This window comes from Cryptomeria japonica, chromosome 10, assembly GCF_030272615.1.
Source record: "Cryptomeria japonica chromosome 10, Sugi_1.0, whole genome shotgun sequence".
Lineage (NCBI taxonomy): Eukaryota > Viridiplantae > Streptophyta > Pinopsida > Cupressales > Cupressaceae > Cryptomeria > Cryptomeria japonica.
This window is the reverse complement of record NC_081414.1, coordinates 118,360,033-118,387,625: the sequence shown is the minus strand read 5'-3', so window position 1 is coordinate 118,387,625 and position 27,593 is coordinate 118,360,033. Positions and strand designations below refer to the sequence as shown.

At 35.8% G+C, this 27,593-nt stretch overlaps 1 protein-coding gene across 3 annotated transcripts in view; it reads right to left on the bottom strand.

Annotated features, from left to right (window-relative positions):
* Positions 1–3,160: 3,160 nt before the first annotated feature.
* Positions 3,161–27,593, bottom strand: part of LOC131072618 (uncharacterized) — a 98,960-nt gene continuing 74,527 nt past the window's right edge. Inside the window, exons 5-7 of one of the 3 annotated variants that reach the window (XM_058008840.2) lie at positions 27,448–27,535; positions 3,930–4,028; positions 3,161–3,819 (exon numbers count right to left, since the gene is read on the bottom strand). In XM_058008840.2, the coding sequence (XP_057864823.2) occupies positions 3,691–3,819; positions 3,930–4,028; positions 27,448–27,535 (316 nt within the window). In that variant the 3' untranslated portion in view covers positions 3,161–3,690. Of the gene's footprint in view, positions 3,820–3,929; positions 4,029–4,228; positions 4,289–27,447; positions 27,536–27,593 lie in introns of those variants that run through there. The other 2 variants (XM_058008841.2, XM_058008842.2) reach the window with 2 other exon arrangements.

Sequence of the window (27,593 nt, the reverse complement as noted above, 5' to 3'; positions counted from 1 at the left end):
TACCAATTCAATATAAAGAAATCAAATGCTTTTAAGTTCTGATGTATAATGTTGTGTATGTCCTTCCTGTTTTGATTAACAATTAACCTTCCATCCAGATCTAATTACATGTTCCCTCAATAGAACCGAGTCTAGGTTATAAAGACTACAACACTAGAAAATTGTTCCCTTAGATTTCTTGCTAACAATCAATTTTACTAAATTGTAAGTTATACAAATAAAATAAAATCACCATTACCATGATCAAAAATCATTCAAAGATAGATAATCAATATCCTTATATTAAAAATTTTCAACCTCTGTACAATATCCGGTAGAAGTTCAATGCTAAAAATTGCAAAAAAAAATTATTTACCTATCATAGAAAAAATGACTTTCTAACCCATAAAATGATTGTTGAAAGAAAAATAAATAGTCTTCCATCCCAAAAATTGTGGATCTTGAATGTTTTGAACCAAAGCTAAACTAGGGTGATAAAAAAAAAGAGAAATGGAAGTGACTACAATTTCTAGTTGACTTCACAAAAAATTATCAACATTTAATCGATTTATTAAAAAAAAAAAAAATTAAAAGCTAACATCTACTTTTCCTTGTCTTTTGGGAATGCATCGATGAAATATCTAACTACATCTACGAGATCATTGAAATTAGACCCCTTGTGATACCTCAATTTAACTTGTTGCAAAAAATATTGACTTCTCTAACCTGCTCTTGTAGCTCTTGAAAATCAACCAACTCATCCTAAAAGCCTATATCTTCAACTTGTTATTCATCATTTCATCTGAGTTCCTCTATGATAGGTAGATGTAGATAATTTCATCTATGAGTTCCTCTATGATAGGTAGATGTAGATAAAATGAGAACCCCTTGAAAAAAAATTATGACAATCTAACCAAAGAAGACTTTTCTCAAAATGTGCAACAAAGGCCATCAACAACCTTTTCAATTTTAGTTAATGCTAATGTTTTGAAACTAAGATGACTAGCTTGTAGCAACTCTTTTGGTTTATCTAGTTCCTCTTGCTCAAACACTATTTCTTTGAGAAATTCATCAAAATTGGTGAATTTCATCTATTGCAAAATTGAGATGTAATCCCCCTACATCATCAAGCTTCATCAATTTAAGACGCCATTTGATAAGCCAACCATGCTTTATCACTAATTGAGTGGTAAGCCTTTGTTTCTTTTCTGATTACATGACTTCCTAGAGCCTGTAGAGTCTCCCTACATTCCTTTGTAGCTAAATTGAGGCCTTTTGGGTCTAGATGCTAACATCCTCATTTAGTGCTACTTGTAAAGCTGAAGAAAGAGCAGCAAATTCAACTAGTCCAACCAAGTGATGGCATAAAAAGTGAGTTCTGCAACATGTTCTTTCAACTCTTTCTTTGTGTTTTTGTCCTACAATATGTTCAAGATTGTTGTTACAACTTGTTGCAATGATTGTTCTCTTCTATCCTAGCTTGGAATAAGAAAATACACTTGTTAGTTCCTGCTAGAACTATAACAATCATGTTGTTCTTAACATGTTATTAATGCATATGTTTTTACCAATCATATTACAGAAAATTTTCATATACAAGAATATATTAACTTTCCCTAAAATATAGATACAATTTTTTTAAATAAACATATTTGAAAATTATTTATTTTTAATTTCATTGGCCGAAAGCATTTGAATCAATATGGGCGATTAATGCGCTAATCAGATAATTGTTTCTTGAAAATGAGAATTGAATATCATTTTAAGTCCACCCAAAGAAAAACTAATTCTTAAAATTAATCATAATGGAAAACAAAACATTGGTACAATGAAGACTAGTTACAGAAATAGCAGCACAGACATATGGTATCTATTTCAATCTTTCTATGAAATGTTCAGGTATGCTTTTTCCTTTTTGAATATCATTTTAAGTCCACCCAAAGAAAAATTAATTCTTAAAATTAATCATAATGGAAAAGAAAACATTGGTACAATGAAGACTAGTTACAAAAATAGCAGCACAGACATATGGTATCTATTTCAATCTTTCTATGAAATGTTCAGGTATGCTTTTTCCTTTTTCCTTTGTCTCCATTATATTTTTTTGTTTGAAACGCTATATTTATATTTTAACTTTTTAATCTATTTGAAATGGCATGGTACAGCTACAGGTACAGTTACATGAGTGAAACTAATAGTAGTCCATCATGTTGGTTTTTGTTTATAAAATGTATGGTCTTGATGAAGAAGTACCAAATAGAAATAGCAATGACTCATGAAGAGACTAATTTTAGTGCAAAATCAGACAAGCTAGACGCAGATTAGTGTTGAGAAAGAATGAATTTCCAAGTAAGATTGAGAATCCATGACCTCAAAGGAGTAGCAGATACCCATTTACGTATGGATTCTTATATTGTGGTAAATTGGTAATCATAGGCTGATATAAATAGGTCAGCATGTCTTCTGCAGAAGTATCTGAACTATGAATCAACATCATGATTTTTTAACAAGTTTTATAATACTCTTTAAATTTATCTTTTAGGTGTTCAGTAACTTTGTTCTTTGAGATTGGTACTGATATGCATCATTTTCAAGTGGAACCCTCTCTTGCATATTTATCATAAAAATTCCATTCTTTAATTTTTGTTATGATAGGCAAAAATTAAAATTATACAGCCATATTTCAATAGATAGGCAGTGAAGTAATGCATGTTGCTTAAGTTTCAGACTATCCGTATTATCAGTATAAATATACAGCTGACATCCTTCTAGTATGCATGGGTACCTCTATAGCTTGGTATAATTCAGAGTTTCAAATGAAATAAGAATTCAACTTAAAATATTCAATCAGATCAAAGAATGGCAATATTTAGGCAGACATTGAATTAGTTGCATACATCATGCCTTGATAAAATTCAAATTTAGATCTGACTATTCTGCTAAAAGTTTATTCCAATCAGTTTTAAAACTTATAAGATTCATGCACTCAAGAATCCAAAAGGCCAAACAAAAAGTTTGAATAAAGCATTATCACATTGCCTTCAAATAATAGATAAAATAGACTTGCGGTGCTCAGAACTGGAAAAATTTGTACAAATCATGTAGATGGATAGCAATAAACAGAAGAATTCCCCTCCACAGCTACCCATATAAATTAAATGCATTATTTGGAAACCATATGTAAAGATGAAAGCCTCATATGCACCTTATAAAAAGTCCTTGTTCACATCATAAATCCGTCAATCACTCATTAACACAGGTAATTTCTGTATATTTATTTCATTACAATCATTTCTGCACCGCCTCTTTTTATGATGGACGAAGTCACATTAGCCCTACGCAGTAGTGGAAAACATATTAAAATGTAAATATATATACTTAACGGAAGTGATTAAAACTTAGTAATCCTTTGGTGCCCCGTGAGGATAATAGACAACTTACTGCAGCAAAATAATTCACACTACACAACATTTTTCAGCCTAAACTATATCATACAACATATTGGATTCAATGCACGTTGTTTTGAGAGCTTGGAGCTTTGAAAAAGATAAACTTGGTATTCCAGTTCCAGCATTCCTTATATATTGAGATATTACTGATAGACCCCAGACCAGCCACTGCTGATTCCCTCCTTGTGTACATATTTCTTAATCTTTCTTTCATGCTCTGCCATGCACTTCATCACCTTGTGTCTACAATCAAATTTTATGTTTAAGGATCTTCTTGATTCTGAGAAGGAACTTTTCTCCTTAAATTCTCTTTCTCAATAAAACTTGTAAGACAGCCATTAATGATACGAGGTGCAGCACCATCACAAAATCGTTTGGCCAAGTCAACTGCCTGCGATTTCAAAATATGTGTTCTTACTCCTCAGAGCCTGTTGACATGATCTAAGCAAAAGCAAAAAGTGAAAGAAAATTTGGTGACCATTTCTGACCCATACTTGATACCTCATTAATGACAACTTGGTGCTTTGTTCCTAGAACTAACATCTCTGCCATGGCTATGTGTAGAAGACATAGATCTAAAATCCTCCCAGCTGATTCGTCCTTTGCAAGTGACATTTTTTTGTAGCAAAAAATTAGTTAGAAAAAATTAGTATTTAATTTTAGACTAAGATTCACTTATTAAAATATTCATGCCTGTTATTCTGCTTTTTCAATCCCATATATTTTAACTAATAAAAACCAACATGTCGACCTTAGGGATAGTTAAAAATATATTGACAAATACAACCTATCAGCATGATTACCACAACTTGTCTTTAGTATTTATGATGCATGCAATTGATATATACCACAGGTATCACCTGACCAAATGATTTTCACAAAAAGTGCAATAAGCCATCATGATAAAGTAGGTGGCCCCAAACAATATAGAATGAAAGAAATACAATATAAACTACAAATTGTTACGAGTTACAATAAATTGAGAAAAGACAGAAATGCTTGTGCACACTTGTATGATGGAATGCTTTTGGTGGAAGCCGGTGGAATCAACATGGTAGCAAACCGTTATTTGGTAAACCTAAATTCTGAAGTATCAACGGGTTCATAACTATCTCTTTATGGCTTTTACTACAATGACAACTATTCTCAGAAAAGAGGCAACGATATATGACTGCTACCACTCAATACATGGACTAACACTACGCATTTCAGTGATTCTCATTTCAACATTACCAAAGCTCTTAGATTTACATTTAGAAATGTCATTTATGAGTTGCATCTTGCCTTTGGCTCTCCTCTCAGAAGCTACCTCTTTCTGTTCTAGGTCTATCCACTCTGCATATCAAATGTGCTTCAACTTAGGAGCTACTACTCATGCCTCCCAGTCTCATACTGTCATACAACTTTTCAATTCCAAGATATGGATTAGCTGGTACTATACATCACAATGAAGCCTTTTCTAAGGAGTTCTTTTGTAGTGTACGTTTTCTTGTGCATTTGATTCCTATTTTGCATCACCAAAGGTTTGGATCCCCAGCTATATTGCACATATCAAATTGCCTAGGGTTTCTATTTTTGTACTACACCCATTTGAATGTTCATGCAAGGCTAAAGAAAAAAGAAAAATTGCATTCTCTAAGCTCACTCATTTCCTTTTAGAAAAATTAGTAAAAGATAATTATCAGAAAAGAGATTAGATTGGGAATATCGCAATCTTTATTAAACTGCATATCGTTATTTCTATTTATTTGCAATTAGTATTTAGTAGTATATATTGCACTCGGTTGTTACCTACACCTAGCCAGCATATTGTTTTCGTGTTGGAGGAAAAATGACTGCTACCACTAACACTATGCATTTCAGCGATTCTCGTGGCTACATTACCAAAGCTCTTAAACTTTCAGTGATCTCATTTAGGAGTTGTACCTTGCTCCTCTCAGCTACCTCTTTCTGCTCTAGGTCTATCCACTCCGCATACCAAATGTGCTTCAATTGAGGAGCTGCTACTAATGCCTCCCAATCTCATGCTGTTATACAACCTTAATTTTCAAGATATGGGTTATTTGGTAATTAATACTATACATCACATTGGGCCCATTTCTACGGGGCTCTTTTGCAGGGTACATTTTCTTATGCATTTTATTCCTATCTTGCATCACCTACGGTCTGGATCACTGACTATATCATGCATTTTAGATTGCATTAGGGTTTCTATTTCTATACTACACCAATTTGAATGGTTATGCAAGCAGAAAGAGTAAAGAAAAATGAAAAATAAATTCTCAAAACTTACTCATTTATTTTTAGAAAATTTATACAAAGATGTAGCGCTTTGCGATGTAGAGCAATTTGAGGTACATAATGCTTTACTTGGGCAACCATATATTTCCAATGCCAGCAATCTACAGAGCAAATCTCAGGAATTTTGTCATAGATGTTGGAGATAATAGATACTACATATTGGAAGTAATCCTCAAGCTTTCACTCATCAACACCAAGCACTCGGGTAGACCTAAATATCAGAAAGACATCCTCACAAAGCAAGCTAAGACTGCACCTCCCTCAACGAAAAAGCAGTTGCCAAACCAAGTATTGGAGTCTTTATTATTGGATTCTACCAGAGCCCTAGTCAAACCAAAAGTGGGAACACACCTTGGTCCAAGTCTTGATTGGGTTTGCCCAAAGAGAACCCATCTGATAAATAATTTTTTTAAAAACCAATCTTAAATTAGAAAAAAGGAAAAACAATAACAAAGACCCAAACTATCCCAAAAAATTGACTTAGAAGTCACTAACAATACAACTAAAGCAACTCATGGAAGTGGGACCGGCAGCACAAACCAGTTAATCATATTAATGATTTTGATGAAGAGCAATATTTTGATTCATATTGACTTTCAAGGCTGCATTAATATAAATCATTTTGGTTTATCTTCAACATTTACCAATTGACATTAAATTAGCAATTATCATATATCTCCTAAATTTTATTTTGTACATTTTATGCAAATTATGATTATTTTCAATGTGTGTTGAACAGATGAACCTAGCCATACCAACTCAGAAAAACAATTGCTAAACCCGAACCAACAACTTAGACTAGAGAAATACAAGGATCTTTTTCAGTCCCCAAATAGAGTGCCTAAGAAGTGGGAGTAAACCATATTATGAGTCTGATTAAAGGATTATCTCTTACTAATGCCGCAGTATTCTACCAATCATTCTTAAAAATTGGAAAGATCTAATAGCAAAACCATGAGCTTGTGGAAAAATGGCACATCAAGCTTACCTCTTCATTTTATAGAACCCCAAACATACTAGTGCCAAATAAGGATGGCACATGAGGCTATCTATTGACTATACAACCTTGAACAAATTCATTGTGAAGAACCACTATCCTCTTCCTCAAATAGAAGACCTACCAGATTGGCTCCATAGTGCCAAGTTGTTAACAAAGACAAATATCAAGTCAGGGTACCATCAAATTCCTGGTGAACCTTAGTTTTCTAGAAGACACACTTCGAAGCAATGGAAGGTTTGTTTGAATAATTGGTTATCCATTTTGTCTTAACCATGCTCCTAGGACACTCATGTAGATGATGAATGACCTTACTTAGCCATTCACTGCTTCATTTGGTTTTATCTTAATGGGATATATATCTTCAACAAAATATGGGAAGAACATTTATCACACATTCAACAAGTTCTCAACATCTTACAACAACACAACTTGTATGGGTACTAAGAGAAATTGTTGATGCTCATGGAATACATGTGGATCCATCCAAGATCTGCATCATTCACTAATGGCCTACACCAATGACCTCTAGAGAACTTCATAGTTTCTTTGGGCCAGCAAATTTCTATAAGAATTTCTACTTTGTTTCTCTCACATCATTGACCCTTGAATCCAGCTACCAAAGGCTATGCCAAAGAAACTTCAACTAGTTCGTTGCAAATAAAAAGCATTCAAGGAATTGAAATGCAAAACTAGTTCTCTGTGTCATGCCCCCTTTTTAGAACCAAAGAATTAATAATATTTTTGAAGGACCAATCACTTTTGTCCACTTAAATATTATTTAGATCCCATATTATTTCATTTAAAGGTGATTTAACACTTTATTTAAATGCAATTCAAAAATTAAGACCTATGGCCGTAATTTAAAAAAACATTTTTAATAATTGGAGGGAAATATAATTTTAAGTAAAAATAAAGGTAGGGCCTAAAAAAGGCAACTATATAAAGAGGCCAAGGGCACAAAACAAAACATTCTATTTGTCATTTCACTATTCCTTTCAAATCAAAGTTTAAAGCATTCAAGGACAAAAACCCTTGGTTGTGGCTTATCAAAGGATGAAAACCCTTCAGTTTCCATTACGAACTTGAGAACAAAAACCCTCTCATTCATTGAAGGCAATTCTACTAAAGGATTGCATTTGAGCTTAATGATCGCAAATGTCCGATTGGTATTTGCAAGTAAATCATTTGAAGATCTTTAAGGCATTTTCATGAATTTTAATATTTGCTGATCAATTTTCCAATTTAAAAAATTAGAGATATTAATATAATTAGTGAGCAGAAAAGACTATTATTTCCAAGTGTTCAGATTGTTGTTCAATTTCCAACCAGCCTACTAAGGAATTTCAGCATATATAAGGAATGCCTTACCAAATAATTCCCAGCGCAGCAATTGGATACTAGTTTAGAGGAAATAGCAGCTTTTTATTGGTGTTTAAAATCTGCTGTACACCTTCCAATGAGGATCGCAGCTCTTAGGTGGAGTGTCATGATATTTAATGGGGTCTAGCCCCCTATTCCTTCAGAAATAACTATGCCGCACCTACTACTTCTAAATCCTGCACAGCTTTAGTAAGTTTGTTTTAGGAGGTTAGGGCTTTGTGGGGACCACAATACAGCAAGCCAAAATTCTAATAATATTCCAGACTTGTTTATGCATTAAAGGTTATTTAAAATTACAAATATTTTTGTTATTGGTTGCATAAAATAAGGCATAATGTTACAAAAAATTTAATTTATCAGTTGTATGAGCTAGATCCGTGCATGATAATCATTCTAAGGTTTACATCAGCTGTTGCAATTAATTAATATTGCTTTGAGGGTTTATATATCAGTTTGTGAAGGCTGTATGTGCTGTTTATGTTAAACTGAATCAGTAATAATGAAGATCTTAGTAGTAATTTCCTGCCAATCGTATGGTGATCAGAATTTATAGTTGCTGTTTAGGGCATATTATTTGTGCAAATTTGGTATTTGTTCACCATTCCAGTTTGCTGTTTTAGTTGTTTATTTGCTCAGAAAACTCAGAAAAAAATAAAAAATCAGAAAATTTCAAAATTACAAAAAAAAAATAGATTGGGGATATTATGATATGCCACTACCTGTGTTGCCTGGTCTTTGGCAACCATTTGATATTGAGACTAATGTATCCTAAACTGCACTCAGTGCCGTCCTCACCCACTTTGGTCACCAAGTTTCTTAACACTGAAACATCTACTAACATAGAAATAAAATATCCCACATATGACCAAGAGCTCCATGCAATTGTTCAAGCATGAAAGCATTCAAAGTACCATATATTGGTAAAGAGACCATCATTCATAATGAATTACAAACTGCTGAATTTTTTGCAAATGTAAAGCAAATTGCAGTAAGAACAATATAAAAAATGATCTTAATATTTTTAGCAATTCCAGTTAAACATCAAGCAAAAGAAGGTAAGTCTCAATCCTAAAGCAAACTATTTAAACAGACCCCGCCTGAGTTGTCCTCCCCACTATCAGCCAAATTGCAGGGCAATAGGTCAGTTCCATATTACTACTTGCAAAACAGACTCTTCTATCACTTGGAACACTTGTGCGTACTGCATGAATCAAATCAATGGAATTTGATATGAAGCACTCACTTCAACAAGGTTGCTGATCATTTTGCAATTGAGAATGACCTCACAGTATTGAGAAAGTATTTCTTCTGGCTACATATTAGATTAGATGTTGCAAAAACACTAAATCCTATATGCCTGTGTTATAGCCACAATGGCTAACAAGAATTAGGGAATGTATATTTTCTTTGTTGGTACTCACCAAACCTTGGGAATCAATTTCCATGGATTTACTTTCAAGTTCACCTATTACCAAGCAGGGTCATAATTGTGCATATTTAGTAGTAGATGGTTCCTCAACTATGGCCATTATCGTTCTTCGTAAACAGACTATCTCAGTTCTAGATTAACTGAATTATACTTTCAGAATGTAAGGGCTAACTTGACAGTATTATCCACCATCATATCTCATAAAGATACAAAAGTTTTGTGCAATTTCTGGAAAGAAATTTAGTTGCTGATGGATATGAAGTTCACCAAGTCCACCACATTCAATTCTCAAACTGATGGGCAAACCTAAGTGGCAGAACAGGATGATTATGCTCTTCCCTAGAATATACAATTCCAACAAAGGTCGGACTTAAAACAAAAGTCTAACTTTATTTCAACATAGATATAACAAAGCTCTACATAGCACATTCAAAGTTTGTTTGAGTTTCCAACCATTGGCACCCAACAAAGTAGCTTATCCTATGCCATTATCAATAGCAGCAACTCATTTAGCTCAAAGGAAGTTAAAGCTGCAAATTCATTCAGCACATCCAATACATGCAGCTAGTAAAAACTTAAACCACCCTACGAAAGGCCAATGCTAAATACAAGCAATGCCATGAGCGCTCGAACAATTCAAAGTTGCTGATAGAGTATGGCTTCACTTGCAAAAGGAAAGGCTCATTGGATTTTACCACAAGATCTATCTTCCGATGGCACATACACTATAACCACAAAGTTTGGCAGTGCCACTTTCGAGCACAATCTTCTAATCCTGCTTTCACTATGGAACACTTGAGTCACTGTTTTCCACATTGCGGATATTGTAGAAAAAACTTAACCAGAAGAGATCAGTCTTGTTTGCAGCATGCTAGCCAAAGTATATCAAGTCATTAATGCCAAGGTCAAAAGCATTAGATAGAGAAACCAAATAGTCAAGATAAGTCCCAATGGAATCAATTCACTAAAGCTCTGATGGCCAACAACTTTTGAAATCTTTTGCAACTTCCACAACAGGGACAGTTGCTTCCCAAGGAAGATCAACTGATCCATGAGGATCTGGCACTTACAATTATTTTAGGGGTACAAAGGCAATAGTCCAAGCCACATGCCATCTTCGCCACCAGCTTCAAGACCACCCCCAAGCACATGTGGCCATACCCTTAACTCCTAACACCTCATATCGTATGCCACTCAACTAAATTAGTGTCAACCTTGTTCCAAGCAGCAATTCTGCAGCAAATGCAAAAAGCAACAAAACATAAAAAAAGAATCCATTTAGTGTTTTGTCAGCCTTGGGCCACAAATCATTACTACATTGATGGCTTCTCCCATTATGATGAATAAATTATTCCTTAAAGAATCTCCTTATATGAGGTTTCAAGTAGAAGCAAATGATTCTCTAATATTGCCGTTAATGGTGATGCTACAGGCAGCATTATCATGTAACTATTGATCCACCCTATCGTTTTGCTAAAGTTGAAACCACAGAAAGCTTGGGTTAATAGTTTCCAGTTACATCTATCAAAATGCTTTAGATATATCAATTTTTATTGGTACCCCCTAGGATTTTCTGTCTCTTAGGAAAATATCACCTTTTGTACCTCTGTGATCTTATCTATGACTTGCCTTTTTAGAACAACTATTGGTTGGATTGGTGATAGCATCTTATCAAAGGGTTGTTTAATTCTACTAGCTATAACATTTACAAGAACGTTTGAGACTATATTACATAGTGCAATTTTGATGTGCTAAGTGTTCCTATGCTACTTTCAGTATCAACACCAATATGGTGACACTGATACTTTTGATCACTCGTTTGTTCCTTTTGAATTCCTCTATGACAGCTAGAAAATCCATTCTGATTAGGTGCCAAAAGGCTTGATAGAACTGCATTCCAAAGCCATTTGGCGCTAGGACATTTTCCTTTTGAAAAGAGAAGACTATATTTTTAACTTATTTTTCTATTGCCACTTGCATCATCCCAGTATTATTTATTTCACTAATCAGCCTTGACATGTTTTTTTGTGTTGCTATTTTGTGTTCTTAGCATTTATAGGCTGATTTGTTCTTGCTAGAGATGTTCTTTGACAAAATCCATCAAAAATTTTATTTCTTTCTATAGATAAATTCAAATTGCTATCATTTTCTACACTGAATTTATTTGCTATTGTAATTTTCTCACGATAATGCCCCTATGTTGTAATCGCTTTGTGTTAACCACACCTTTTATAACTGACCTGAGATAATCTAACTGAGATTTCAATGAGTCAAAATTTTGCCTGATTATTGCCATGTGTTGTTCCCCATGTGCTTATTATATATTAAGGTTTGCAAAAATCAAAAAAATCTTAAGTGTTGGGTCTGTTTTGGACATTTCCTTGAGTTTTTGCCTTTTTGGAAGTTGCCGGAGTTTCAAACTTTTGTGGTTGTCCATCCCAATATGCCATCTCATCCATCTCCACCTTCCCCTTTGTCCTTATTGGGTTGTGAATCTTCAACCTCCTGTCATAACTTTCCACCTGATCCCAACATCCTAATCCTAACCTGTAAAATTTCTCTAACAATGGTTGTTGGAGTATCAACCTCTCCTGTACCTTCATACCATCCATTTAAACCCCAACCCAATGCCTTGGAATATTTTAAGCACCGAAGTTTTGGATTTGTGCTTTCCCCAATACCATTTCTCCAACATCCCCAGGTTCTGATTGTAATAACCACCCTGACAAAATTTATTTTTAAACAATGCATAAGCTCAACATACAAACTGAAACAATAAAATCTCTGCTTTCACTAAGTGCTGTTACAATATACAATGCTAATACCAAATGGCACTCATAAAATCATTCCCAAAAGCCAAATTAAATTAAACCAGCACCCAACATACAAACAATCCTTTTTACCTCGATATTATGTGTTGGTGTAAACCTTAACAGGTCTGAAGTTCATCAAATTAACCGTAGTATGAGCTGTAGCAGACCTGATATGATTAGAGAGCTGTTGCAGGTCTGATTAAAGGCTGTTGTGGGTCAAAAACAGCCACAAAGAACACTCAGAAAACACCCAAACTGGCAAAATTGCCTTCCAGAGCTGTCAAACAATGATATTCATTTCTAGCATCTCTCTAATACACCCAAATAAACACTGTTGCAGGTCTGATGAAATGCTATTGCAGGTCAAAAACAGCCACAAAGAAAACTCAGAAAACACCCAAACTGGCAAAAATGCCTTCCAGAGCTGTCAAACAATGGTATTCATTTCCAGCACCTCTCTAATACACCCAAATGGACTGAAAATGACAGTTTGCAGGTCTGAGAATGCAATCAGCAGCCAATGCAGCAAAACATAAGGTATTGTACAGCCTCTAAGTCTATATGATCAAACAACATTATGGTTCACCTCCAAACAACTAGGCGCTACCAAACAGCAACAAAGGAACAACAGAGAGGGCAAATCACACCCAGCTACAGGTCTGTAAACCCTTGGTACAGCAGATTCAGAGTCTGTACAGCCTCTCTTAGAAGCACTCAAACATCAAAATGCAACCCTCACTCAAGTGTTAATGGCAACCAATGGCCTCAATGCCCCTGTCCAACAATAGCAGCCCCTTCAAAATGCAGCGCTTTGCGTCCAATTTCTCATACCGTGCTCCAAGTGCATTATGCAAGTGCTTTGGCCCTTCTAGAAATTCATGCAACCTGCAAACAACTTCAAAATCACCTCAAAGGGGGTTAACCTACTATGAAAATCTCAGTATACAAAGTCTCAAGTATACAAAATCTCCGTATACAAATCGTGAGGTCGTTGACAACCAACATGATGTTCAATCACAAGATCAATTTTCCATGTGTACAGGTGCATCTTCGGGTCCCAAGAGGATGATTTCGATGCAAGAGCATTGAAGACCATTATGTCACAAACATGAAAACTCTCTATGAATTCAAGATGGTCACTTCTCTTTCTTGATTGTGTCCCATAGTTGCAGATCTATATATGATTTTGCGTTTTTCATGTAAGTGGTTGGTCTTTGGTCAAACTGAGCAAGTTCATCTAGATCAAGCTATAGGTTTTCTTTGTACCAATGTATATGAATCTAAAGCGGTTAAGTTTTTATGAAATATGAGGTGACTTTGTAAACTATTTTTTTTAAATCAATATAAGACACTAATTTTGTTCCATTGTTACATTTTGTCTCCATAATTGTTTAAGAGTTTTAGGGGATTCAAGGAATCCCTAAGTTCACATTTATTGTTCTTTCTTTTGGGTCCTTGTTAGTTTGCATCTAAAGGATGTTGTAAAACTATTTCACTTTGTGCACTAGAGTGCCAAGGTAAAAGCCTTTCAAGACTGATATGTGAAGCTTTTAAATTAGTCATGGTTTATTAAGTAAAGGTGTATCTTTGATATAGAAGGGCATTTCAGGGTTCAAGCTTCGCAAGAAAGATCCAAGTACATTAAACTCGTCTAAAAGCTGGGTTTACTTTGTCATTAGGGTTTTGTCTAGATTTGACTTTGTGCTATAGGAATACCGAACAAGCACTGGTCTAATAGTTGAAGGCTGACCATCCAAATCATTTTAAACCTTGTAATAAATTTTATTTAATTTATATATTCTTGTTGGTTAACAAATTGGTCTTTAACAAATGATCTCTTAGCTGACTCTATACCCGCAAGGAAGACCAATGCAATTAAGCAACAGTTGGGTAAACTAACATGAACCTAGCAAGTAGTTTCCCTTTGAATTTTTAATGAAGGTACAGCTCCCTTCTCAAGATCTACTTGAATGCTTGGAAACTAAACTAAAATGGGGGTATACTTTTAACCAGAAAGTAGGAAAGGTACCAACACCTACTCATCACCATGACACAGATGTGAACAGCAAGTAACTTAATGAAAAATGGGGAAATGAATAGCTTATTTAACCAGATACATCATTCACACACAGAAAATGATTTCCAAATACAGCATCAACTCAAAGATTAATCACTATATTAAAAAAGAACTTATAACTTGAAGATCAGAATCAACTCCTGAGAATATAAAATAGCTCATGAGAATAAAATCATCACCAAGAGTAATGGTATTGTCATTATGAAAACAAAGTTTCAGAAATTACATGAACTGATAAAATCAAATGCACAAAAGCAATCCAACTCAGAAATCAATTATCCAGAGAATTACAAAAAAGATGCTCAGGAAAATTTTTGATCGTGTCTCACTCATGCCTCCAAGGACAAGGGGGACCAAAATTCCCGATCCTTTCTAACTTCTATTCTATCCCATTTATATTGTTTCAATTTAGCTACTACCTAGTCTTCAACGAAACTGATTCTTTTCATAGAAACATTACAGAACAGAGGACAATTATGAGAGGTTTCCGAATGTAATGGCAAAGTCTCGCAGTTGAGTAGCCTACTGCTACTGCATCGGCTGGGTGGGTTGCTCTTGTTGTAACTACTCCTTGTAACTTTTCAGCGCTTGGAAGACACCCGGAAGTTCACCTTCATCTGGGATAATAACATTCTTGTTTCTCAATGCCCAATAAGATTTATTCTCCTTAATTTCTACTGCCTTAGCTACAAATGCCTTGTGATGATTGACACACCATATGAGCGATGCATCAATTTGTGCCAATTCATCATGTTTATCCTCTAGAAATGTGCTAGGGTCAGCTAATATATCAATATTCTTTTGAAACTCCACTTTCAACTCATCTGCTGACGCCACACCCAAGTTATCTTTTTCTTTCAATTTGCATCCAATATCCTTAAATTCAGAAATTTCAAAATATCTGGGTGATCATTTTATTGGCCTCTTTCAGCAATTTGCTCTGTTCTGCAATATTTTTTTGAAGGCATTCACATTTCCAGTTAAGTCTCTGAATCCACATTCCAAATTCAGTATCTTTGGAAGCTGTCATTCACCTACTCGCTGCTTCATCAAGGCCCATATCAACAACCTCCTGTAGCAATTTCTTTTGCTCCTTATAAGTGGTCTCTTCCATTTTAGAGACAGAGATCTCAGAAGAAACACTATTACTGGCAATAATCAACTCATTGTATGATTTACTCAAATTATCAATGAAGGACAAACCCTTCATTTTCAACTTCTTAATCCACTCCTAAGCCACGGGGCCAAAATAGTTGAGTACTTGCAATTTAACTACTAGCTTCTTATTTGCATTAGACCATGGGTCCAACAATGGCTATGAGGAACTAGCATCTTGTGGCGATGACAAATTTAGTAGTGATCTCAAACACTCTAACGGTGCTCCCACTAAACCCTTCAAGCCTTCCTTATCCATTTTATCTTTCTCCACCCTCTCCATTAGTTGCAGAGACTTGGAAGTTACGAAGGTCGCCATCTCTACTAGGAGGCCCCAGATCAATCCTCATAAGACTAAAATCTGCAACAGTGGCCTAGCTAGGATCAACCTGTGAAGTAGGTTGTGCAATCTCAAGGAACAAGTGATCCGAGTTATCATCTTCTACAAGCTGGGAAGTAGTCTTAAGCTTCTTAGCTTTGGGAGTGAGAGTAGATTGCAGCATCTGTGAAATAGAATCCATAGCCGGCTGCCTAATGGCCTCCATCTTTGTTTTCCTTGACATCATTGACTCTAGCCATGAAAGGGAAGACAAAGTCTTCATGGCACTTAGTATTAAATCGAGACTCAAAAAAAGTGTCCTCTTAACCGGTGGTGTCATATCAATATTTTGCATAGAAAAGAGGAAAGAGGATTTTGATGTATCACTAACTATATAATCTTGCCCAATACCTCCAGCTGGTCTCTTTCCCTTATCATTTGTGTCTAGCCTTGCCTTGTTCCATCTTTAGGCTCCTTTTCTGCTTCCTGCCCCTTGTTTGGCTCCTCTGTACCCGTATTTGGCACTAACTCTTCACAAGTCTTCTTAGGTTCTTGATCCTTCTTTGGAGATTCACCATCTCCACTCCCTCCAAGATTCGTTGATGGCAAGGTCAGGGCAGTCGAGACTATAGGAGAGGGATTAGGGTTTGTTGAACTACTCTGTTTTGAAGGCTTCTTCTTTGTTGCAGAGGTGGGCCTAGGATCGTTGCCTCTCTTCTTAGCCACCCACATCTATGTTCTCATGATGACTCCTAGTGTTCTCCTGTCAATATCATCTTCTTCTGGCCGGTTCCAATCAGTGGGATCCAATGGTTGTGATTGCACATGAGAAACGTAAACAGTGTCGACTAAATCAGACCCATCATCCACAATACCCAAAATCTCTAACTGAATCTGGTAATCTATCACTTGCTGAATGGTCATTCTTGACCAGTCTCTTCTCCTTACCTCCAGATCATCTAGACAATTTGCCCAATAGTCTTCCAATTGCGAAACATGATCATATGAAGGACCTAATTGCAGGTTATCTTTTACAAAACTCTTTGAATCAAAATGCAATCTAATAACATCATAAGTTCCTATTGTGTACTTCCAGCTGCCTTTATGATGTTCAGAGCATTAGATTGGGATTTACAACTATAAACTCCCAACATGATAGGAAATTGAATACCTATCTTTCTCCTCTCGCTACACCTTTTGTTTACTTCAGAAATTTGATGGCACACCTCAATCATAATAAATTTATCATCTGTATACCTTGGTGGCTTCAAGGGAAGACCATCAAAGCCCCCAACTCTTATATAAGTGAAAGTGGGAAACTGCAAAAAGTAGCTACCATATACCTTAATCAACTTTGTTGCCTCGGGATAAATTCTTCTCTCAAGATGACCTTGCATCTCATGGACTAAGTGTTGAAAAACTATGTAGCAACGGTCGGATAATTCTTACCCTTGATCGTACTTAACTGTATTTGCATATTCTGATCACAGATCACGATATTACATGATGATTGATTTTCTCTATAATCATTTATATGACAATCGGACTATACATAGCATTGTTTATGTTGTATATCAATTGTCAAGAGTGATGATTAAAAGTTGTTTGTTAAGTCATAGTATCGGTCACTAATTATACCAATTACTAATTGTTTAAACATTGCGTATGTTTACCATCGGTTACCAATGGTCATTCCTCCACATAGGAGTCACAACTCTATGTGGAATCATGTCAATTCCACATAGAGCCGTGACTCTATGTGGACCACCGAGAGTGTGTATATATCTCGGCCCTATTCCATTTGATGCTGAATATACGAAGTTGTTATGATAACAAGTGAGTCGGTATCGTGGTGAAAACAGGAGTAGTCGATATTATTGTACTTACAGCAGTCAATATTTTGTGAATACATCAGCGACCTGCAATATTATACAGAACATTGTGTGATCTTCAGTTACAATTACTGTGCATAATTATTACATTATAATTTAAAATTACCTGTATATAAATCTGATCCACTTTAACACCAAGCGCATTGTGAAAACATAATTGATCCTCCTAAAATTGGCATAATTTTTCTGCAATTGCAAGCTTGGATAAAAGTCATAGATTTGAATATTGTCATCATACTCCTAAACTAACTCCAATCCGAGCCAATTTCGGGTAGACACCAAGGCATACATCAGATATGAAATCATATAGAAATACTTATTCCAACCAAAAGACTAAAGCTCAGAGAGCAGCCGATCACTTATCATGTTCGCCCAATCTATATAGGACTTACTTGTGTAGATTACTTGGACGAACAAGAACATCCAGTCTTCAAGATTCGGCCTCTTCATCACCTCTGAGTCTATGCAACAAGATAATTATATCTGCAATCTCACCCTTGAGGAAAGATTTGTGAATGTTCTTTGGCAGCTTAGATTGTCCCTTTCTAGGGTTGTCAAACCAATTCTGAGCAATTTCATTTCTGTATACCTTCTTTGCAGAATTCACATTGGGAGAGTGTGAAATCCTAGTGCGCACATTCCGCTCTAATCGGGAACCGAAAGTAGTTCTGAATGGTGGCATGATCCAGAGTTATCAACACTTCATTGTTTTCTATCTTTATTTCTCTGGTATTCAGGTCATACCGATTTATGCATTCCATCACCAAATCAAAGCACTACATAGACACGGGGAAAGCGGCAACTTGCAGAAGACCACTATCAATCAATTTCTGAGTTATGGGGTGACGTTGGGGTTTTCTATTCTCCACCAAAAATCACCTAGACTTATGTGGCCTAGTTTTGTGTCACCTATCTCTGGTAAAGAGAAATCTGAACCATTCAAATGATCATAGCCCATGTACTTGAACTTCATTTTCCCCCAATTCCTCTAACTCAAACAATTCTTCTAAGTTCGCCACTGCCCTACCTAGGTCTCAATAATTCTCTATCTCTAGAAAAACAGAATTTCATCACTCAACAGTACAATTCGATAGCTTGGGAGCTTACCTCTACAAATAATGGTGTTGTATCTACAAAGAAATTGTCTTGCCCTAGCTTCTCTATTCTTCTTTTCACCTTTGATGTGAATGAATTCATCTAATGGCAGCTTTTAAGAAAGGATTTTTAAAAACTGTACCTAGGCATTCAATTCTGCAACTACCCATCCTTTCTACAATTAATTCTCAGTTTCTCTTACGTATGTTGCCATTGAAACCACTTTTTCAAATTCTGCAATCTTCTCTGTCAAGCTCCACCTTTTGTTCAAGAACTAACTCTCATTGACGCCTTATACAAACTTCTTTCTTTTCTTTCATTGGACTTGTGAGTGAGAGTTCAAATTCAAATGTCGGACTCCGCCTCTAGTTCTTGAACTTCTTGTTGTGGCTGAAGTGTTCTTAATGTCCCTGTACAAGCCATCAGATGTTCACTCCGCCCTTTGAACTTGGTTCTTGCAATTTTTGAACTTTATCTTTCCTTCATCTTGGTGCCACTTGATGAATCGGACTCCAACACAGCTTCAAGAACCGATGTCATTGAAGCCAAAGCTTCGCAAAATGGAACAACACTTAAGTTCAACTTTGAACTCTAAAGACCGACAAAGAGACTTCATTCTTAGTTCAAAGCAGGATGTTGGAGACCAATGCTGGAAGTTGAACTCCTTGAAAAGACGACGAAGGAATAAACAACGAGAACGAAGACTTAACAAAGGGCAAAGGAAGACATTGGGGAGCGACACTAAAAGTTTTACTTAAACTCGGACTAACAAGACTTGAAGGTTTTCAAAAATAACAAGGACTGATGAGTTTCATTTGTCTTGGCAGACTCTGACGCAACTTCAAGAAGTGACTTAGAACTCCAACAAGCTTTGAAAGACGACTTAGATGAATTTCACTTAATTTGAAAAAGACAAGGCAAGGCTAAAATTGAATAGTGAGTGAAATTTAGGCAACAATTCTAAAGTTCTACCATTGTGCACAGCTCATTATTGTAAACCTTTAGTAAAACTATCCTGAGCTTCTAACTAATTAAGCCACTAGAGCACTATTGTATAACATATATTATTGGGTTAATGATGTTGTAAGCAACCACTAATCAATGCATTTATAGGGATTAGTGACCAATTCTCATCTTATGTTGCATCATTTTAGTCAGCTACCAAAAGAGAAAAGATATGATGTATACATGTAGTAATCCTCCATAAAGAAATGTTATCAAAGCTAATTACATAGTCATCTTTGTGTGTGGATTCATTTTAGTCTTTTATTTGTTTTATCTTAAAGGATCTCTAGGAACAAACCCCTGATTTGGCAGGGATCAAAGTGAAAAAGCGGTCCATGCTCTTCTTGTTCATTGGCCTTTTCCAACCCCTAGTTTGAGCATAGGTTGCTTCCTTATGTAAAAAAGTTAGGTCACCTTGTCTAGATCTTGGGAAGAACCTTAGGGTTAGGGACTAGTGCAAAAAGAACACCAACAACACAATTCTCTTTGCTACAATTAAGGTTTTTGATGGACCGGATCATCCTCTTGGGGTTCCATTTCTTTCACGTATCTAGTTTCTTTACTTTTCTTTTTTTAAGAGTGTAGCCAATCCAACATGCTTGTTGATTGGCTGAATAAGATGCCAATTGTTGTGGTTCTATTCCTTCATTCTTTTTCAATTTAATTAGTTTGCCCATGATGTTGTAGATTGCATTCTACATAATGTCATTAACTGCCTATCACCAATTTCAATACTTCAAAAAAATCAAGATGGAATGTCTACATATTATTGAACAAGAATTAGGCCTCATGCAAGCCTAGATTGTTGTTAACATGTTCTAGTTAAATAAGCCAATGGTACTACAATGTTGTCAGGAACATTGACCAATATTTGCTTGTTGTTGGTGAGCCATCTATCTCAAAGCAAAATCCTATCTAGTCTTTTGTTTATGTAATGTTGCCCTTTCCTCTTGTTGTGACAAATGAACGATCACTGAGCAAATTCCACATCTCTATGAACTTTTTGGTTACTAGTTGAATCAAAGAATCCTTAATTACTAGTTCAGATTTGGGTGTGGGAGTTTGGATATGCTGGTACAACAAAAAACAAATTGGAGTTGGTTACACATTGAGTACATCTATACAAAAAATATATAAAAATAAATAAATATATACATATTTTAGCCTAAAAATAGAAATTAACTTTAAATAACCACATAACATTCATATATTAAACAAAACAATTGTTAAAACCTTATAAGATCATATCGACTTCAATATTAAAAGTTTAATCCCCTTTACGTGGACACTTTAAAGGTGCTAGAAAGTAAAATAAAACATATTCAACAATGGTAGTAAAGAGAATCTTCGTTGAGGTCAAACCATAGGAACACATCCACTCTTAGTCAAACCATGGCCCTTTCTTAAGACTAGCACTTGCCTTTACATGTTGGAAGCTAAAACGTGAACAAGGTTTGCAAATGCAAAGAGAAATCCATCTCCTTCTAGATGTCATGCTAATTGATAGGGCCTTCCACATCCACAACTATTGTCACTATGATGGAGGAAGACAAGGTATTTAAGCTACAAGGCCTTAATGTGCAAGAACCCATAGGCAGCATAACCAAGGGCTATTGTGATTTCCTTCACAACCATTTGTTGGCAAATACAAGAGGACCAACACTACAATCACAAATTTAATGTATGAAGGAGATTCTATGTTCACAAATGAGATGAAATCATCAATAACATTAGGCATCAAAACATGGTGGTGTTGACGAGCTTTTGTGTTTCTAGCGATGTAAAAACAATCCTCAATTCTTTTGGAAAATACTTCATCAACTGAAAGTAAGATGCAAAGCAACTTCCTTTCCACTTTCTGATCACCCAAATACCGAAAAGGGCAAGGTGGGAGAATATGGTGTTTAGGACCACATATATTGAAAGTAAACTACCAGAATGGGAAGCATCAGGCAGCAAACCGGCCAAACCACTTATTTAGTGGGATGCATATGCAATACAAAAAAGAAAACTTCTTATTCAATGGGAATTATAATGGCACATCCACTTCTTTGGGAAAGCATAAGGGCACATAGACTTGCAATGGGAAAGCTTATACAAACTGAAATGAAAAGCAAGCTCCTTACACTTGTCCAGTGGCAGCGATTACAATGAACCACTTATGCAGTAGGGTAAGTACCAACAATAATGAAATCCAACTCACACTGGCAGAAAACCATCCAGTGTTACAATTACCATGCTTACGGAATGGAAAGCTCTTTAGAAGTATCAGCATCTAAAGCTTACAATGTTAGTTGATAGTCCATATGCAATAACACTACAACTGCTCTAATAAGTGTTGATACAAAATACTATTGTTGAAAAACACTTCCCAAGATGCCCAAATCATATACCCATCACCCAACTTGGAAATGACAATGATAAACCTTGAATTTGTTGAGTAAGATGAATAGGCATGGATCTGAAAGCACTCTTTGATTGCTGGTGACTGAAATGGAAAATCTGATATAGTTGTTACAGTGCTGATAACCTCCAGCCAGCACCTAAATCACCCCAAATGATGCCAAAACACAAGATTATGGAATTTTTGAGCAAGGAAATACCTTGGATAAGTAATAACAATGATTGTTGCAGGTCTGATTAGCTTGTTTGCTGCTGGGTTCTTCCCATAGTGTGTTGGTGAAGTGGTGGTAATGTTGTTGTGACCACCATGGTTCAAACTTCAAACCCCTGTTGGGCCATTGTGATCACAAGCTTGTGCCTTCACTGATCCAATGTGCTCATGGGTTTGAGCCTTAGCTCTGGTAAAAGGGGATGAGATCACCTATTTGTGACATCACCGGTTCATAGCTCCAGGTCATAAGCGTTTCACGTGGTATCAGAGGGCGTGTCATGTCAGCATCACTGGTCATGTTAAAAAGTTTACACAGCACTTTAAAAAAAAAAAGAATTAGTTGCTACTGTATATCTATCATATCAGACTGAGATCACTGCTGGTATAGTTCTAGAAACTCTGAAAGAGATATATTCGTATACCAAACGCCCCAACAATGGCCCAAACTGATAAACCTTAACCAATCAGCTTCTAAATCAGCAAGTATAGCCAACCAAAAAGCTGTACAGCCCTTTTAAGATCAAGCTAACATAAAAAGTTTGGCCAAATTCATATTCACCCAACTTCTAGAGGTCTTTGTGCTCCCAACCAGCAATGAAACCACCCTTAAAAGGCAGCGCTTGGATGTATATGCTCACACGCCATGCATATAGGCACACCAACACATGGTATGGCTCAATCTTTGAATAGAATACAGAGTTCACAGCCTTGAAATCCTCCCTAAAGGGTATGGTTTGCCAAGAATCAACAGCTACACTTGAACAAACTTAAGCTAGGTAATGATAATGGAATTTACGAACCCAAATGGATGGTACGACATACTACAGGAAGTGGTATGACCAGCAAATCATAAGCTCTTCAAATCACCTCTAAACCCTTTGATCAAGCTCTAAAAGATGATAAATAAATCACACCATAAATCACTAGCAATTAAAAGACATCAAATACCTCCACGATTGAAATCCGAACTAAAAACTCTACTTGAAGCCCAATGGTGATCTCTGAAATGAAATCATACAATCTAGCTAGGTATTATCTTTGAAATCTAAAACTAGAAATCTAAAGAGGATTTTCATCCTCAAAAGGTTGTGGAACAGCCCAAGTTCAATCCAACAACATAACTGTAACAATCATCAGCATATCCAACAATGAACCCCAACACCTTCTTTTATAGCTTTTGGAGAGAAAATAACCAATTACCAATTTAAAATAATTCATGTATCCCTCAAAAAACCTTTGAATAATAAAATAACTTTTCATGCATAAACCCCCTTCCTTTTCCCTAGATGTCCACTTTTGAGGGGATACATAAACATCTATATTAAAATATAACACATGCAAATATTTTATTAACTCCGTATCAAAAACTTAAGCGCACATTTTAAATATTTCATCTGAGTTGCGGAATGCACTTCAAAGGCATCAGAATCCAATTCTGACTACACATGACAAAACTGAAAAAGTAAGATGATAATTGGAGCCAACTTGATGACTTACTAAAATAGACATGCTCTCCAAGAAGTTTGGAGAACACCCCAAGAGTCAAAAAAACACTTCTAAAAGTGTCATTATTGCCATGAATACAGATCTTGAAATACAGAACATGCGCCTCCAAGAACTTTGGAGTCCCCTTTCCCTTACCAATTAGCCTACAGGAATTTGGGAATTGAGCTAAAAGCACAAAAATCAATTCTGCTCAAATTGGGGACATACAAGCGATGACATATAGGTATGCTAACAAGCATATTCAGCAATGAAAACAATTATGCATTGTCAAATCTTTACTAATCAAATTAAAACAAGGTGTTTCTTTTAAATGAATTATGTGCAAGTCCTGCCAAACAGACCCAAATTCGCCAAGCTTTCCTTCCAATGAACCCAACCCAATCCAAGTCCATTCGGTAGAGCCCTAGACATCTCTATGAAGGATCCATCCCAATTCCCAACAACCAGACTGGTTTCGAACTAAACTTAGATCCATCATTGTCAACAATGAACTAGTAACAAAGAGAACCTATAGTCTAAGTGTTGAATCTCTACCCTCACCCCACTTTCCTCTTTTGGGCCCTTGAGTATGTAGAAATATGTAACCAATATGGGGTTTATTGATGAGTTTTCATAACCTAGTTGATTGTTGAACAACACTATTTTTCTTGAAATTCATGCAAATAGCCGTTAAAGACCAATCCCCAAGCAATGGATCGGTTTGTTATAAGAGTATAACTAACAAAATCCCACTTTATCAAAGTTTATTTTTTGTTGATAGATGATGATTTGCTTGTAGCTTAATAATCTTGTGTGTTTCATGTGATGCAAGGGGCTTGTTCTAAAGGTATCTTGTATGAATGCTGATAGCATTTAAAGACCAATCCCTCAAGCAATGGATTGGTTTGTTATTAGAGGATACCTCACAAAATCCCACTTTATCAAAGTTATTTTTTTGTTGATAGATGATGATTTGCTTGTAGCCCAATAATCTTGTGTGTTTCATGTGTTGCAAGGGGCTTGTTCTAAAGGTATCTTGTAAGGAATGTTGCTCTATTTTTCTTTCTTGATCTTTTCTTTAATAAGGTAGTGTTTGTTGGGTAAATCTAAACCTCTCTTACATTCTAAAAGAGAATCCATATTACGCAAACTAAGGGATGTCAAATATACCAATGATTTGGTCCACATCTTTATCTATGGTTTTGATGTCCCAGATCCGTAGTTCGTTCTCTTTTTGCTATTCTTGATTGTCAATTGAATTCTGTCTCAAAAGGATCCAAAGATGATTTTCAGTTTTAAACTGAGCTTTTGGGTTGTAGTATCATTGGGTTGTAATTGTTTGTGCTTGAGCTTTCCTTGTTGGTTTTTCTCTAGAGGTATTTGATCTGGTGGAGATTTTTTCAAATCATTATTGACACAGATTCCAGGTTAGTTTAGAATCCTTGGATACTTTGTGAATTCCAAAGATGTAATGCATTCTCCTTCTACATTGCCTAATTTGGCAAGGAGGATCCTTGCCAATATTTGCTCCAGAGAAAGTGAAGTCTAGTCCAAATAAGCACTGTGCTGCGAAGATCCTCTTTTGGATTGACGGTCAGACACCACGGTTTCATGAAGATGCTTAATTTCTTCATTTAACAAGGACCTTCTTGAAAAGCATGAAAAATTTTCCATTTGAAAGAGACTGCAATTAAGTAACCTTAGGAATCATTAGAATATCAGTGGATCCTACTAGCCTCCTTGGAGTTGTTGGGCTCGAATATACACCCATGAAATTACAAGAGTTCTTCCTTGAGAAACCAAAGCCAGTGCCCCTCTCAACCATAAGTAACGATATCTTTGGGAGACTCTCCATTCTGAAACACTGCACATTTTCTTTCTTGGTTGGAAAATTAGGCCCGATTATGATTTTGAGTACACAGTACTGGATACAATTCAGAAGATCATTTCTAAAGATCTGAGTTATTTTATTGTAGGCAGCAGATTTGAAGGTAAGAGAGTTTGTATTCTAGGAGAAGGCCACAGCCTTCACTGGGGGTTTTAATTTTTTTACTCAGCCCTGGGATGCTTATGGAGAGCCTACGATGATAGTGGAGTGTACTGTTGAGGTGTGAGCATAAAAGGTAAAGCATCAGATAGAAATCAGAGCATCCAGACAGTTTGACCTTACGAATATGCAGAGTTTTGCAAGGCATGTGATGTTTATCATTGTTCAATGCTGCTTTTGCTTCCACTTTACAGTACCAATTTGTGCATTACAAGTAAAACCTCATAAATTAAATTCCAATCACTGTTGGCTTTACAACCCAATTACTTCTTCCTACACATGGTTACCTTGTGCTTAGTCTTTCCAATTGTCTACTACTAGTTGGCAATTTTAAAGCAGATTATCAATAAACCATTGATGACAGTCATCTTCAACAAAGCATCTGAGAACTTTCCTGCAATCTTCATTGCATGCATATTTCTTCATGGGAGAGACATGTAAACATACAAACACCACCTGCTTGAGTTGCAACCTTAACTGTCATTTCTCATCCTCTTTCTGCCTCACAGGGTGGCACTAATACCATACCAGGCCAGGCACACCAATGGGCAAAGAGAACAAAAGATGTATTTTAGAATACAATGATAATAAGGTACAACTCAATCTCTATTTTAATCATTAACTATGAATTGTAAGGGATGCCTGTACTAAAACTAACTTAACTGACAACCTGTCTCGCCTATGGACAATATACACGATTAACATATAGCGACAACTATTACATGAACATTATTGTCAAATGCAAAATATATCAAATACAAAATTTAGGGGCACATGGATGCATGCTACCTAACATTGACTTGGATCTATAAACTACAGAAAGCTTATTTATTTCAAAATTTTCAGAATATGATTTGACCATTTGCAATGAACTACTCCAAGCAATCTCCAGAAATGTAAGAGGCCCAGCTGGTAAATCAATAAAAGTAAGAAGAATGGAAAAGCAAAGCTTCAATGAGAATCTATCTATTACAAAAATATTCAGACACAATCAGTTTTTCTGTCCTCTCTCAGTATCCATTATAATGCAATTTTTATCAACCAAGGGGTACATAGGAATGGCATGTGAAATTCATTACTTTTTCCCTTTTTCCATCTTCATCCTAATGATGGGTCACTGAGTGTGATTCAAAACATTGGTGCAAAAAAGCAAACAAGAATGAATCTAAAAACTAAAAATTCATCACTCATTGCCCTCTTTAGACAGATGAACTATTGCCCGTTGAAACTATAACTATTAAAAGAGATGTTTCAACAAAATTCATACAAAGAACCATGCACATGACCAATGTGCTACATCTGTTAAAAGTAAGCATGGTAACAACAGCTCGCTATAATACAAAGACATTAAAGTTGGAGTCTTGTAATTTAGCAAAAATGCAAAATCTTACAAAACATGAATTTTACCTTCCATCTGTTTGGAATAATTTCATTCAATATCGTAACTTGTTGATCCCATCTTTCAACAACTGCTTCCAAAATGTTCCTTGTCATACTGTAGTGTAGAATGTTAATTAGTCCATTGCAGAAGGAAAGGAACACCAAAGAGAAGA